Source organism: Empidonax traillii, unplaced genomic scaffold, assembly GCF_003031625.1.
Source record: "Empidonax traillii isolate 1590-97213 ecotype Southwest subspecies unplaced genomic scaffold, ASM303162v1 scaffold81:size2596050, whole genome shotgun sequence".
Lineage (NCBI taxonomy): Eukaryota > Metazoa > Chordata > Aves > Passeriformes > Tyrannidae > Empidonax > Empidonax traillii.
Window position 1 is genome coordinate 1,955,810 of NW_020955274.1, and position 16,277 is coordinate 1,972,086.

At 41.9% G+C, this 16,277-nt stretch overlaps 1 protein-coding gene and 1 long non-coding RNA gene across 5 annotated transcripts in view; both read right to left on the reverse strand.

The window, feature by feature from the left end:
• The window catches only part of TOP2B (DNA topoisomerase II beta), a 66,268-nt gene extending 62,023 nt beyond the window's left edge, over positions 1 to 4,245 (reverse strand). For 3 of the 4 annotated variants that reach the window (XM_027880985.1, XM_027880982.1, XM_027880981.1), the window contains exon 1: positions 3,836 to 4,244. In XM_027880985.1, coding sequence (XP_027736786.1) covers positions 3,836 to 3,913 — 78 coding nt within the window. In that variant the 5' untranslated portion in view covers positions 3,914 to 4,244. Of the gene's footprint in view, positions 1 to 3,835 lie in introns of all 4 variants that reach the window. The other variant, XM_027880983.1, reaches the window with a different exon arrangement.
• Positions 4,246 to 10,848: 6,603 nt separating this feature from the next.
• On the reverse strand, positions 10,849 to 14,458 carry LOC114056100. The gene is made up of 2 exons (XR_003570910.1): positions 12,270 to 14,458; positions 10,849 to 11,672 (listed from the first exon to the last, which is right to left on the reverse strand). It is a non-coding gene; the product is annotated as an uncharacterized LOC114056100 (long non-coding RNA).
• Between the last annotated feature and the right edge of the window lie 1,819 nt (positions 14,459 to 16,277).

Sequence of the window (16,277 nt, forward strand, 5' to 3'; positions counted from 1 at the left end):
CAAGAAACTTACCCATAAAGTTAGAAAACACTTAGTGCAGAAGCCATAACAAGTGAATTATGGCGTATCACTAGGACTTATCAGACATTATTCAAGAGGAAGATTTGTTTTAATCCTCTCAGAACAAATTATTAAAAGCCATGTCAAACTGAAAGCCATTCCTTTATTACAGTTAAGAGTATTTGATTTAAAATGAAACAATAAAAGACAGACAAGTTCCCTTTAACAGAAGGACTGGGGTGGACTTTATTTGTTGGTGGGGTTCTTTTGTTTAATATTGAGTCAACTATCTTATTCATTATATACATTCTTTACGTTTTTAAAAAATTACAATAGCAAAAGTTATTTTTAAAGTACACTAAGGTGGTAATATCTGAATTTCAATTATTTGAAAGGTTGTATCTTTTCACTTACCAGTACACAACTACAGTATTTACTGAAATCAAGTATGAACCAGTATAAACCAAATATATAATTTCCATCTACTAATAATGTACATTATTTCCATTCTGCTCCATCTGAGAAGCACACAGATCTAATTTTTTTTTTTTTTAAAAAGTCACATTAACACCCAGTAAATATTCACTTCAAGCTAACATTTCCTAGACCTGAAACCTATCCCTTCATAAAGGGTAGGAAAATGGAAGTGGTGTTCAAAGTCTTCAGGAGTCTCAGCTTCCATTTATCAGGCTCGTGTAGCTCTTAGGGTCAAGGAGAAAGTCTTGAACACATTGACAGAAGTAAGTGATGAAGTGTTGCTTGTTTGAAACACTCTTCTGTAGCTCTGAGGGCATTACCATTGTATCATAATGAACACACTTCACTTTGCTACTTGGAATTACTTCACCTTCAACATAAAGGGCATATTTATTAAAAAAAATAGTAAGTAACTATTTCTGTACCATTACAGCAGTTCATTTTCTGTAGTTCCTAAGCACATACCGAGGCTAAAGAATTATTTCTTTTGTTTAAAATAAGTTTGTCTAGCATTAGAAAATGCGATGAAAATTCTTCTAGTTACAAAACCATGCTTCTGTAATTAACTCTTAATTTGACACTTTTGTGAGTGCCACTTGGAGATCATCCACCAGAAGTAATTTATATTACTCTGTTGGTCAAAACTCCACCTTCTACCAACTACTAGAGTGGAGAGCTGCAAGCTGATTCCAAAAAATCATCAACCAGAACAAGAAAAAAAAAGAAGCAATTAAAAAAATAACAAGTACATTCTATAAATCAGAGGTTATCTTGGTTTATTTTCAGTTCTATAATGCTAAACTATTTTCCCAATAAACAATTTCAATTGTTATACTCTCATATCCTCACTGCTAACTGTGCCTGCTTACCAGGCAATTTGTTACATTTCTTTAAGTTCTGCTGCATTTAGCTGAAAACACAGACAGCTTGATGTTTGTTTCTATAAACATTTAATTCCTCTTGCTTTCAAAAGTAAAAGCAGGTATCACCTGACACTTCTATCATGTCTCATTATGACATTCGATCGAAGGTAAATTCTCTACCACAGAAAGTACCTTTCCTTTTTCACAACTGCGTGTAGTTGTTTCCTAACTATTTGTGCTGTTTGAATCCAAACTTACACATACAACTCTTTACTAAAATACAAGCACCAGTTTAGGTACACAGGATTTGCTAGTTTGAAACATCCCACCAAGTTTTAACTATTTCCTCATCTTTAGAGCTAGACTTACTTCTGTTATCCTTCAATTGTTTTAACTTGTGGTCTTATTAAGAAACCACTAACAATGCAAAATACATTACTCAGACAGTGAAGCATCCTAGTGGTTTCAACATATTCATAAGAAGTCTAAAGAAACCGAAGTAGTTGCAAAACAACTCACAACCAAACAGCAAGTGGCTGCACATCCAGCAGATACATGGCAAGCAGATTAAAACCAGACAGCTGAAACTCTTCGGTCTCTACCTCTGCACCTCTCTCCCTCAAGGACAGCATATGGTCATCTATACATGAACCACTACCTCACCTAACTTTTTTTTTCAGCCTGGAACACTGGCCACAGCCCCCATCCATTGCAGTACTACAACAATATTGTTCTTTTGTATGTCAGTATTCTGCAGCTGACATGGAACAGGTCTGGTTTTTGGAGCTGGCTCAAAAGTCCTACCTTCACCATTTAAAAGGCATGTGAGAGAGAGAAAGGAACAACCTCCTACTGTTTTCTGAAAAAATAAATGAACAGAGTTTTAACTAAAATCTGATTATTTCCCTACAACTACTCTGAGTTGACAAAAGCACTTGAACTTTTACTGTTTTCAGAGAATGAAAAGTTTGATTGTTTCCACTTGTAGGAAACTGTTGACTCACCATAATTTCAACTCCATTTCATTTAAGAACATGTTTCATTAAAAATGCCTACTCAGTAATTTTCACACTTCATTCTGCAGTTTTCTATATGAGCTGTAAAACTTTCAATTACTTGGTCCAACCTAGATGGTAAAAACCTTAATTCTGAAAAGCTACCTAAAGACCACAGTTGATCAAGATCACAGAGGAAGGAAAGGAGAATCATTTTAGCTTCTCTGCTTAGGGTTATTCCCACATCTAAACTGTCTAATTTCAAGTGGCACACCCAGAAACTTGCTCATAATTTTTATATACCTTTCCATGCTGCCAGCTTCTTAAAATGAAAAAGAGAATTACCAGCATAAAATGCAACAATTAGAGCCATGGAAATAGTCCACCATCAGAATACACAAGACTTGTTCACCTCAATAATGCTATTACATTCTTTCCAACAGCTCCAAGACGTAGAGAGACAAGAACAAGTTGGCTGTTACTCTCTCAAACAAAACTTCTTAAAAGTTCCTACCTCTGTAAGGCACATGTATCTGCTTAAAGATGCAGCTATCTCACCATCTATCAATCAAGATTCATTGTCTTCTGCTTAAACACTGAAGAATTCATCCTCAAAGCTGAGCAAGAGAAAGGCAGGTAAGTTACTGATTGGCTGAACCAGACCCTTTCAGGTCACCTTTGCTCCTCCTTCCTCTCAAGTCTCACCAGAACCTGAGAGCATCCACTGTTACTACAGACTAGAGGAGCACTTCTCTGCACTGTGGGCCAGGGCTTGTGCTCTCAAAGGACTTTAAGGCTGCTCAAAATGATTCAATAGTTCTAGAGTCAGTTACCACCAGCACCCTCTCTAAACTTATTACCTCCGACCAATGCATGAAAAGCAATGAAGTACCCTCTCTTGGGCCTATTACAAATTTACAACTTTTAGAAGATGAAGTTCAACTCCAAGACACAAGAGCAAGCACACAGCTCCCGCTCCCTAAGTGTCTCTGAAACTTGGGAACTTCAGATATTTCAGACAGTTGCAAAAGAAGATGGGATCAACACAGAGCCCCTCTGGTAGCCCGCAAAGGCTTTGGTCTAGGAACAAGAGGCAGTAAGTGAGACTTCGGCGGGACGACAGACAGCCCACATCTCGCTCTGGAGGACAGCGACCTCAAGACAGTTCTGATGACCCACTCGCTGCCCCTAAGGCAGGAGGCTCCTTCCCACCTCTTTGCTCACAGACTGATCTTTTCCCTTATGGCCCCGACCACTCCGAGGACCCCCCAAGGCTGCAAGCTCCAATTCCAAGCCCAGGCTCTCTCCTCCTACCCCGGACCCCTCCATCGAGCAGCTCTACAGCGCTTCCCTTTCCACGACAGCCCTTGGATTCTTCCCCCCTTTCAAAGCCAGTCTGCGCTCTTTCCACGTACGCAAGGGACGCAAAAAGAAACAGTAATAACAATAAAACACGGGCAGCAAAACCCACGAACGACAAAATGCAGCTCCGCAACTCACCACCCAAGTCAGTCCCCCGCTGCCGCCGCCGCCGCCACCACCGCCGCCTCCTCCTCCTCCTCCTCCAGACTTTGCCATTTTCTGCCCGTCTCTCCTCGGCCGAGGCGAGGGCGCTGGAAAGCGGCCGGGAGGGCCGGCACCGACACCGCGCTGGGGCCGCTCCCGCCCTCAGCGGTACCGAGGAAGAGCGGCCGAGGGCCCGCACAAAGCGCCCCTTCCGCCGGGCGGGGAGGCAGCGAGAGGGCGGGCGGGCCCGGCCGGGCCTGCGGCTCTCCTTAGTTTAAAGGGACGGGCCGGTCCCTTCGCCTCACGGCGGCGGCGGCAACAACAGCCGCCGCTATCGCCGCCGTAGCGCTGCTGCCTCCCTCCTCCTCCTCACCCCCGGGCCGTCCCCCCCGGCAGCCACAAAGGCCCGGAAAACAGATTAATAATAAAAAAAAATCCCCTTCCCTCCCTCCTCCCTTGTCCCCTCCCTCCCTCGCTCCCTCCCTTCCCGCCCCGCGCGCGCGCGTTCCCGCGCAGGCCCCCCCGCCCCCGAGCCGCACTCCCCTCACACACACACGCACACCCAGAGCTGACCCGGCCCCCTCTCCTTCTTCCCCTCCTCTTTCCGTCCCGGTGCCCGTTGCCGCTCCCCCGTCGCGGTCGGGCCCCCGCGCCCAGACAATCAATACCCGCGCAGCCCCCGCCCGCCCGCGCCGCGGCCCCTTCCCCGCTCCGAGCCGGCCCGGCCTCCGCCCCCCCCCCCCCAACGCCCGCCAATCACGGGCCGGCCCGCCAATCGCGCTCTGGAGGCGGGAAGGCTGCGCGGCCGCCGGCCAATCGGAGCAGCCAGAAGGAGCGGCCATGGGTGACGTCACTGCGGCTGGCGGCAAGGCCTAAGCCGCCCGCAGGGGGGCGCTGCGGCGCGGGAGTGGGGCGGGGCCGCGGGTGCGGGAGGGGAGGAGAGAGGGACCGCTAGCGGGGGGAGCTGCGGGATCCTTGAGCCCACCGTCCCCCTCTGCCCACCTGCCGGGGGAGCTGCGGGATCCCTGAGCCCACCGTCCCCGTCTGCCCACCTGCCGGGGGAGCTGCGGGATCCCTGAGCCCACCGTCCCCCTCTGCCCACCTGCCGGGGGAGCTGCGGGATCCCTGAGCCCACCGTCCACCTCTGCCCACCTGCCGGGGGAGCTGCGGGATCCCTGAGCCCACCGTCCACCTCTGCGACTGCCGGGAGAGAGAGGCTTCGCCTCCCCGTGTCCCCGCGGGGAGACTGGTTTGGGAATTGGCAGGGCACGGCTGTCTCGTTGTCCTGGTCTGTCAGTTGGATGATGCTGCGGTGCGCGGGCGGAGAAGAGGAGATGTGGTAGGTGGGACAGGCTGTTTGGGGGTACGGTGGTCCACTGCCCCCTTTCTGCCAGCCTCGTCACTGATCCCTGCCATCGGTGCGCCCCACGGCGGTTCCAGCAGGATGGAAGTCCCGATGCTCTCCGAAGGAGAGTGTTTACAAACCACTGCCCTCTCCTGGGCCGTAGGGATCGGCCCGAGGAGTTCTTTAACTCGGAGAGCTCACAGAACTTTATCGTACACTTGAGCATCATCCTGTGAAGTCCTTTTATAGGGTCACAGAACACAACACCCTGTTCTGTACACAGTACACAACCCTATTCTAAAATATTTGCCATTTTGGAAAAGAAACCACCCTGTGTTGTGACTTAGCATCTACTACCTAGGCCTAAACCGTGTGTGTATGAAGCCCAAAATTCATGTCCTTTTAGGTATCCGCACGAAAAATATGTACCGTTTTAGATACTTTCCACCTATATATATATATATATGACCATAAATATTATAATCATACATTTTTTTTGAGAAGCTTTTCCTTTTGACACAGAAAAATGTTTCACCACATGCAGCTTCTCAATTAGTAATTTTCATTCTGCTGTGTGAAATGCAAAGGACCTACCTAGTCCAGCCTGTTCCACTCCATGAATAATTCCAAATGTAAAGTCTCAAAAGGAGGGATTAGTAGGAGCACTGCATCTGAGTTAGCAGACAAATTGACATCCAAAGAGAATAATTTCAAAGGAAGAGCAATAATTTAAAGATTTTTCCTTTTGCAAAGTGCTTTTCCTTAGAAGTAAAGGGATTGGAAATGGAGCAGCTGCTTTTGAGGAGTCAGTTGTAATGTTCAATTATGCCTCAAGGGAAGGATCAGAAGAATTTCTTGTAAATATTGCTTATTTAGCATAATTTTACCCTGCCAGTTTCTAAGGAACTTATTAAACTAATATATAAGTGCTGCACAGGGATTATGGAAAATAATGGCATCTGCCTAGAAGGGACAGTAAATTATCTGTTCCAGCCCAGTTGTATTGGGGCTGCTTGTACCTCTGAGCTGTAGGTTGTGTTTTCTTCTACTTTGGGCTAGATAAGAAACTGTTTCTCGCAGAACTAGAAGAAGGTAACACTTGCAGGGCTCTGCCTAGTGCCTCAGAATTTTGGGCTTGCTGATTAGAACTGTGTTGTGGGGTTTTTTTCAAACTCTCAAATTTATATGTAGAACTCATTAAAATGAATCATGTACAGCAAACCAGGGCTGCTGCAGCGAATATCGTGAGGACAAGAGAAAACAGAATGAGTGCATCTGTTCAAAGCTTTCTGCATTGGCAGAGAACCATTACTGCATTCAGCAGAAATAGAGCAAGTCACAAACATTAGTGTACTCTGGTCTCATTAGCTCCAGCTGTTTAGTAAATAGGCTGTTCTTAGTGTGGGAAGTGTGCCTTTTGCAACCCTCTATCCTGAGCCAAGTAGCAGATAGCGATCTAGCTTGAAGACAGCCAATTCCATATATATTAGAAAAAGACAGAGGGAAGGAGTTTCCTCTTGGCAGTTACTGATCTTTGAATGTGCATGGTCAGACAAGTTCAGTCTATGTGTCATGCTGGAGAAAACATAGGAGGAAATGTTGATGTTCCTCCAAGCATTTTCTTTAGTCTTTGAAATTACTTTGTCCAAGTTGGTCTTTGTTTAATTCTCATCATATACTGTGCTAGCTGTATGGCATGTTAGTGGCTTATTGTTGATGTTGCTTTTATCCTAATACTTATATGTGTATGCTGAGTGGGTGCATTCCTACCCACGTAGGACTGTGGGACAAAGTTCTCATGAGACTACAAGCAGCTGCCTCCGTGAGTTGCAGAGGTAGAGTGGTGAAAGGAGACTGTTCATCACATTTTAAGTGATCCCTGCTAAAACAAACACAGAATTAAATCTGAGCATGAATCAAATTTAAGCACCATAACATTTTGATAGGAGTGGAATTTTTTTACTGGATGCCACCTGCCCTATCATGCACTACCAGTTTATTTCAAATACTTTACACTTATCATGTGACATTTTAAATTAATAATCCCCTTGAGATAATATACACAAAGTCCTACTTCAGTTCATTGGAGATTTACTTGTCCTCATAGTTAGAGACTGTAATATAAATAGAAGTACCCTACAGATTTTCAAAACAATCATCTACTTAAACCAGTTTCGCTACTGATTTTAGTAAGCAAAATATTTATTGTAACATTACTTTGTGTTCAATCTTTTTAGCAGTCAGACAGCTGTACGAAGGATCTTTAAGTATTTCTGTGTACATTCATCTACTCTGAGGGCATACTTGGATACAACCACTTACCTAAATGGCCAATCACAGCTCTTAGTTTTCTGCAAACTATACAGGAAAAAGTGTAATTTTGTTCTAAAATATTTATGGAACTAAGCTGATGCCGATTACATTATACATTCCACATTGTATGTAGTTGTAATAAGATATAAACAAACACTGCCTATTTTATTACTAAATATTTACATTTGCAATAGAGGTATTTCCATATTCTACTGCATTTTAAACTTCCATCATAATTCATTAACATAATTATGAAATAACTGATCAAATTATTGAGTAGGAGTGCGGTAGTACAATATGACAGTGATCGATATACTTTTACCACCTTCTTTGTGAATGAGCTTCAGGCCATGATTCCAAGGTATTTAAGAAAAGTCTACCCATGTCTGGATCATCTAACAATATAAATTTAGCTAGGTCGTGCACATTTACACAACTGTATTTCAGATACCTTTGTTGCATTAACAAGAGCCCACACTAGTGGTTTTCCATGGCTATACAAACTGTCAATGCACTGCCTGACATTCTCATTTGAACCTTGCCCAGGACTTACTTTATCCGTGGAGTGTTTGTCAGTAGCTTTTCCTGGGGCCAGACTGATCCACAACCAGTCTCTTGGAAAACACCAGGTCATTTCCATCTTTGTCCTCCAAGAACAGCATGCCACTTAGTGACAATTTGGCAGAAAGATTAAAGGAGTTAAACCCTGCTTACTCCCAGTTACTCCTCCATAACTAACCTGTTAATTGCTGTTCTATTGCCAGAGGTGTAGAAGACTTTCAAACAGGGCAGGCTGTGAGTGTACTACTGACAGGTTGTTGCTAGGGAAGAGGTCCAGCAGAAGCCCCAGGGTTAACTGCAGGGACCCCATGGCCCAGAACCTGGACTGCCCATCGCGTGGCTGGGACCGCTGACTTTCCCCAGGACCACACCATCTCCCTGCTGCAAGAAAGACGGCCTGTGTTAGAGACCATCATGCTGACTTGCCTGGCTTCTGTCCTGAACCGCACTGTCTCTCATACAGAATGTGGAAGTGGTGTCACTTGTTAACATTACATATTTAACTGTGACTAGAAGTGCTTTAGTATCCAAATCCACGTAGTGTCCTCGCTGTCAGGTCAGTCTTAAACTGCGACACACTTTCTCTGAGCAGCATAAACAGAGTTGCTGCTAAGCCAGGGGCTGGTCAAAGTAATTAAACTCATTTGTATTGAAGTTCCTTTTCCAAGAGAAAGCTTCCTTGTGCAGTGACCACATAGGGCAAGAGAATTTGCATGTGGAGATGAAGCAAAGGAGGTTGAGCTGGCCCTGCTGGGAGCAATTCTCAATGTGAATAAAATTAATATCCATTATTAACATCTGAGCTTTTTATAAGAGTTTGTGGCAGTGGGCAAAGCTGCAAGTGCTGAGGTGGGGCAAAGACAACAGAAAGAAACACAGAGAAAGAGATGTGTTTTGAGATCTGTGCTGAACATACATGACATGGCAGTGGCCATCAGCACTTAGCTGAGCTGAGAGGCAGATTGCTGTGATCATCTGTAGGCTGGCAATCACCAACTGCATTATGGTATTGTTAATTAGCGTGGAGAATGCAAACCATCCAAGCCAGCAAGGTTTGGATGTGGCATGCCATTCACAAAGACACTTCCTTGAGCTCACGGTGCTGAACACAGCAAAGCACGCTAGGCTTGCCTCACTTGAGTAGCTTTTCTGTGTGTTAGCCACATAACCCTTCCTGTCCCTGTACGCCAGCCCTGAAAACTCCTGAAAACGAGCTCTCTCTTTTCAAAGGGCAATATATTTTTGGCTAAGACATGGAGTTTTGTCTCTAGCAGTTCATCCAAGACTCTTTGGGCGAGAAAATGTGAATGGTGATTAATTTTTACCCAGCAACCCTCTCCTTGCTCATTGAAGGTCCCCATTACCAATGTACTTCTATAGCCTTCCAAACAGAAATCCATGATGGATCCAGAGTGAGTATCAAGACTGCTTCCTAATAGCAGTTTATGTCTACTCATGCCTGGGAGGCAGGAAGGTGAAGGAGTTGTTGCTATACAAGGCAACAACTGTTGAATCTGTGGGGAAAAGCGATGATGTAGACAATAGAGAAGCCCACTATTCTGGGAAATGTCTAAAGAGATGGTACTTTGCTCTTATGAGCTAAAATTCAATCATCTCTGATAAACTGTGGTTTGATTTATGATTAGTAGTTACAGGGAGGAAATAGGAAGGATAAGCTTTTCTGCACAGCTTCATTGTACCACCATTTTTGACTGGAATTGATGATGACTAGGTCAGGATGAGCATTTGCATTTTCTTTCTCAGAATGGAGTTGTGTGGTTCTCATGGCAATCCAAGAAGAGGAAAGTCTCAGGGAAGACCCAAGAGAGGCAGATGGCTCAACCTCCATTGAGACAGAGCATGTTGTTAAGGTGTGGCCAGTGCACCCACATAGCTTATGCTGAGGTCAAAGGCAAAAAGAGAAGGAGGCTACAAGTTTTGGAAAAATTGGATAAATGAATAACTGAGGCAAAGAACAACAGAAAGAGTTGCATGAACGATGTGTAAACACCCAACTGAAAGAGGGCTAGGGAAGCACACATGAGGACATCAGCAAACAAGAAACCTGAGCACAGAAAGTAGGGAAGACAATAAGAAGGAACTCCTGAAAATAAAATTCTGGGCTAACTATGAAGGGTCCGGTCAGGCACAGAATAGCAGAACCAGAGACAGTCAGACAGTTTGAAGTTACCCATCCAAAAAATTAATGAACAAACCCTTTGAGCAAATTTGTACTGGCAGCTTGAGTTTATACTGGTTTAGTGCTTTGAATCTTTAGATCATGATGGGTTTGATTTGGTACTAGATACCCTAAAATTTGAATTACTGTTTTATAGCCCACAACACAGGGAACACAGGGAACGTGCTTCTGACACTCACAAAGCAGTTTAGAAGAGGAAGTTTATATAATAATATGGTTTTGTGAATACTCTTTTCTAGCTGAATCATAGAATCATAGAATTAACTGGGTTGGAAGAGACCTCCAAGATCATCAAGTCCAATCCTTAATCCAACCCCACTGTGATTAGGTTGTTTATCTTTCTAGGAACCTGCTTAATAAAATTCCCTTTGTTCAAGATTGTTTCAGATTACCTATGTCAGATGTATACTTGAACTAAAAAAAAAAATTTAAAAAATAAAAAAAGCTAGACCTGAACAGGTAAAACGTGCACAATACTCAGCCACACACTTAAACATAAGCATTATCCAAATTTACAGCTGCTTAAAAATTACTTATTATAGATCAGCTATTCAGCAATTTCTCAGGTGGTCCAATTTGTAACAGAGCTCAACAGCAACAGTTCCTATTTATTACAGTAGGAGTTGTGTAATTCAACAGTTTGTATGATTAAACAAGCAGTGTTTAAAATGGTCACTGCTAGCTGCTTCATGCCCTTCTCTATTTTCATTAGGTCTTAATATTAAGCAAAGAAGATCAGAAATGCATCAAAAATCTTTTTTTATTCCTTTAGATTCCTTAACACATTGGTATTTCTGGGTCTTGAATGTTTCTCTCCAAGATATCAGTTGTCTTCCATTATTTGCTTTGTGGTATTTCTCCTTAGTATTTTAGTCTTGCTGCATTAATTATGAGAATGGGTAAACAGAGTAGCAAATGCAACAGAATAAATATTTTTACGTCTAGGTTATGATCTCCTGTTCTATTTTTGCCCAACTAACACTGCTTATATTCTTTCCACCACCTACCTTATATTGCTCCCATTTACCTATAGATTATTCATGCTCCTCAGGGCCCTCCCATTTTTATTTAAGAAATGTAAGAACACATTACCTCAGTCTTTAGTTGAAGTAAAATCATCCAGATCAGTGGTTGTTATATGCCTCTTGCTCACTATGACTGTGGCCACTGCTGGTAGAGGAAGCAGAAGCTTCAGTAGCAACAGCTTTCAGTATTAGCCAGGACACTGTGTTTGACTACTTAGGAATTATTTAGCCAGCACTTTGCTATGGCAGAATTATATTAGAATCTGGGAATCTCAGTCTAGGTCTTCAGCCCAGCATGGGTTCCAAAAGCATCTCTCCATTTCTGAGCACTTCAGAAAGCTGCATCCTGATCAGAGCATTTCTTTCTTTTAGATTCCTGTCCGTCACCTGTGAGGAAGGAAAACAATCTTTTGAATGACTTTGAATATATGTGTCTTAATAATTTTTTAGTTCATTTTAATGTTCTAGAATAAAGTTTTTCATCTACATAATGCATTTCATCTACAGAATGCATTAAAAGTAACTGAACTGAATTGAACAATGGTTCAATATACTTATATTTGTGGGGTTTTTTTTAACCTAAAGAATATGGAAGCAGTAGTCCTCATTATTTTATAAATTTCTTTTTGAAATTGACTGTGGATTTAATTTGTAGAACAGTGAATAAAAATGTTTTTCATCAATGCAGTTCTTTTAGAATATTCCTCCATTTCTTGAAAACTATGAAGCAAAGAACTTTAAAAAGAGGTACTGTTTTACCTTAGTAACAGACCAAAATATGAAAGAAGGCAGCATATCTACTTTTGCAACACATCTGTTAACTGTTACACAATAATCATATCCCTCATTCTTTTAAAACTAATTTTGCAAAGAACAACTTAGTGATACAGTGTTCTTATATAATTTTCCTGTACCATGTTTCATATTAAACTCATGCCAAAGTTTTTAGCATCATGCTATTGAATTGTTGTAATAACAACTCACCTTCTTTTTTATTTAGTTGGTTTTCGCTGAGCCTTACTATTCCACACATGTTCTTCTTCTGGAAATTTTTATACCAGAAAGCCTTTGAAGAGTGGGAAGCTCTGAAGCTCTTGAAATTTATCTGTAGTGTGGTTTCTTGTATGTTGGCTTTTACTGCTGCTCACATTCTCTTATTTCCAGGTAATCGGTGCAATGAATTTGTCAGGTTTTCATAAAAAGGCAATACACATTATCCAGAAATTGCAACACAGTATCAGTTTGTGTCCCACTTGACATTTTTTTCTTCTCTGCTGCGTCTTAAATTAGAATATGCAATTTATGCATCAATATCTTTTCTAGCAGGTTTTGAAACTATTTGACACTGTCAGAATTCCATTTATCTTGTAACGAGTACTAAAGTTAGTTCTTTGGGTCAAGACAGAGATATTATTACAGATTCTTTTGTGTTCCTGTACCTTTTGAGATATATTGGACATGCTACTGGAACATGACATTTTTCTGCAGAGCTCATTTCTCTTGAGGCTCATGATGGGAAACATGGAAGCTCTTTTTTTTACTTTACATCTTGCAGTTAGTTTATTGAAAAGGCACTTGTTAGTTCCAAAGGCATGCATGAGAATTCTTCAGGTTTGCTAACCTGTTTTTTTTCAGTTGCTCATTATTTTCTACCATTTCTCTCAAAATATGTTGGACTCAGTTTTCTGTGACATGAACAATGATAATGAAAGAGCACACAAGCATAAAGACTGAAAACACAATGAAACTACTTGAAGTCACAGAATAGCTAAAGTTTAAAAGATCAACTACCTACGTATGGTTCTTTGTGACATTTAATTCTCAAATCATAAAGTTTTCCTCAGCTTTCTAATCACATTATCCATTCTCCCAAATAATTAAAGGCACTAATTTTCAGTTGAGTTGTGCGGAATTGAAGAGAATTCAGAGCAAGCAATGCTTTCTTTTCTGATAGTTTTTGTTAAAGTACAGCAGAGCAGGAACCATACCAACTCTCGGACTACCACAAAGACAGAGCACAGTTATAGGCCATGTAGGCAGGCACATTAAGCAACCCGTGGGAATGTAGCAGGAGCTACAGCAATCAAGGCACATGTTCCAGCTCTAGTTGCTTCAGCAAACCAGCAGGACTGCTTTTAGCCACAAAAAGCCGAACACCTCGTTGTGCAGCACAGCACTCCTAAGCTGCCCAGTCCAACAGACATTCTCCCAACAGAGCGCACACATAAAACATGGCACTCAGATGCCTCCATCCAGCTTCTGTTTAATGTTTAAATCTGCCCTGCTTACTTTTGATCACTTATCAAATGCTGTGTTTCACGAGTAGAAAGAAGATTGCAGCACTTGTCATCCCACTCTTGATCTATGCTACTCCTATGCTGGCCCTGGTGGGATATCCCATGATCTGCGAGGTTGGTGCTCCCTCCAGGGTTGTTAACTCTGCCAGGTCCATCGCTTGCTTAACAGGTTCTGTAACAGAGTAGCATGAAGATGCAAATACCATAATAGTCAGAACTACTTTTTCAATTCCCTCTAAATGAATTAGCATGTTAATGGCGTGGATGCTGTGCTTTGCATTTCTACTCCTACAGGTCTTTGCATATTTATAAAAAGCAATAGTTAATCCTTCAGAAAGACACAAAATAAAAATATTGTTCTCAATTCAGTGTTTGGGTTATTCTCTGGAGTTAAATTGAAAGTATACCCTTTCAACAGATACCTGTAGCATAGCATGCAAACTTAATGCAAATTTAATGTATAATCTTTCATTTGAGTTTTCATGGCAATTTCTTCAGTTGTCCTTCTGTAATGTTTCTATAAGGTGTGAGGAACAGTTTTCCCAAGAAGTAAAATCTGCTCATTTAATTTGGTCAGGAGCTTCATTGCCCTTCTGAACTGTATTTATAAACATGCAAAAACATTCTGGGTTCTAATGTTAGTCCTAATGTCCTTCCCTTAGAATGGCTACTGCTTCCTTTTCCCCTGCTTTGTGGGCCCTACACCACCCCCCTCACTTCTCATGCTCCTGGATGACAGTGGCTCTCAAAATGGTGAGGAAAGGCCTATGTTACCAGGTCTGCACCAGGCTACCATTGGTGGCCAGTAGGCCTGCAGGGAACGGGAACTATACTGGGAACTATACTGGGAACATAGGAGTGAGGAATGATTATTGAGGGACACTGGAATGATAAAGGATGAGGATTCAGTCGTCCTGTGAACACACCAAGGTTGTGGACACACCAACACCATCCCCCCCCCCAAAAAAAAAAAAAAAAAAAAAGCAGGTAGGAATGAAAATGATAAAAGAGGTGAAGAGAATCTCCCAACAATGACAGCTGTGGCAGATTCAGAGGATCACATTCAAGGAACTCCCTCAGCAGACCAGGGTACTGCCAATCCTTGTAGAGTCCTTTCTCCCACTGCCCACCAGAGAAGAAAAAACAGCAGCTATCATGAGCTGGGGAATACATGGAAGCTGTATGGGGCGTTGGGGTATCAGACTGCAATACACAGGGGAAGCAAGAGAAGGACAGAATCCAGGGATGTTGTGGAAGCCTCCAGATCTTACCTAAGAGTCAACTGGAACATTGCCTTGATCACCACTGCAGAAACTGCTTCAAAGGATGAAAACCACTAGTTTAGAAGAAGGGGAATTTGGAAGGGGTTTTAACAGTGAAAACAACAGGGAGGCTTACACCCCAGGGGACAATGGGCACCACATGTTAAACAAGCATCTGATTATGCTGCACTGCAGGATACATCCACCTTACTACTAATACAGCTAATGCTCATATATAATCTAGTGCTGATTTTCTTATTCTAATGTGTGTTAAATACAAAATGCACTAACCAGTACTGCTAGTGGTTACTCCTGCTCAACCCACAAGTAACAGTGCGTGCCTGGAGTGTCCCTTCCCTACCATTTTTTAAATAAAAATATCCCCCAGTTATGGATTTAATGTTCAATCCTAGGAATACAACAGGTTCTAGTCAAATTTCTCTGAATTTACCACATGCCAGTAAAACTCAAGTTCAGTAAAAATGAATGGTATTATTTCCTTTTCTGTTTTTTTCTGCACACACAATCTTTCAGCTACTCTTCCACCAGCATACATGTTGCCTCCATTCTCTGCTCACAGATGGACCTTGTATTTTTCACTGACTATTTACAAAAGGTTGGTAATCAGTCCTGTATGTGAAATAAATGAAATAAAAAAGGTAAATGTACTCTGGCAAATGTTTCTTAGTCTGTTTCCTATTACGGAGGCCAGAAATGCATGTAAATCTCCCTGTGTCTTCAGAAAGTTATTTATATATTGAAACTGGCTGAATGCCCATTTCTTCATCTCTTTCTGTCATTCATTCACTTTTTTCAGCAATAAACTAGTGTACAAATATGAATTACTGGCAAGCCTTAAAAACGTGAAACATAACTATGAAGTTGCAGATTAGTCACAGCAGATAGTCAAGAAAAATTGCAATGTCTGTTGCAGTGAATATGAACCCTGAGTTTTCACTCTTGCTAAAAAAAATCAAATTAATTTATATTTAAAAAAAATTATCAAAGACTGACTGAAGTAGAGGAATAACTGATAACAATAATAATGTGGTCAGGGGCCGAGACAACTTCTTATAAAGGCAGATCATACACAGCATTGACATGTGCAAGAATTTGCTAAGATGCTGTTTTCTTTTGAAAGGCTCCATGATGATACAAATTCCTTTCAAAAATATTTATGAAAAAACATGAAACAATTAGCTTGTTTTGCAAAATAAAACCCTAAATGATGCAAACTTGACATTCATTTATCAGTGTTAACTTGATCTCAACCTTCTTCTATCCTCAAGTGTTAAAATTAAACTGCAGCCTCTAACACTTCCTGCACTTCCTGTTTGTCCTGCCACCTCCTTGTGGAGGTGTTGGGTTTGGTGGTTTTTTATTCCAAACTTTAGTTTTAATTTTTGAACGGGGGAGGGAACTATTTCCTTTGA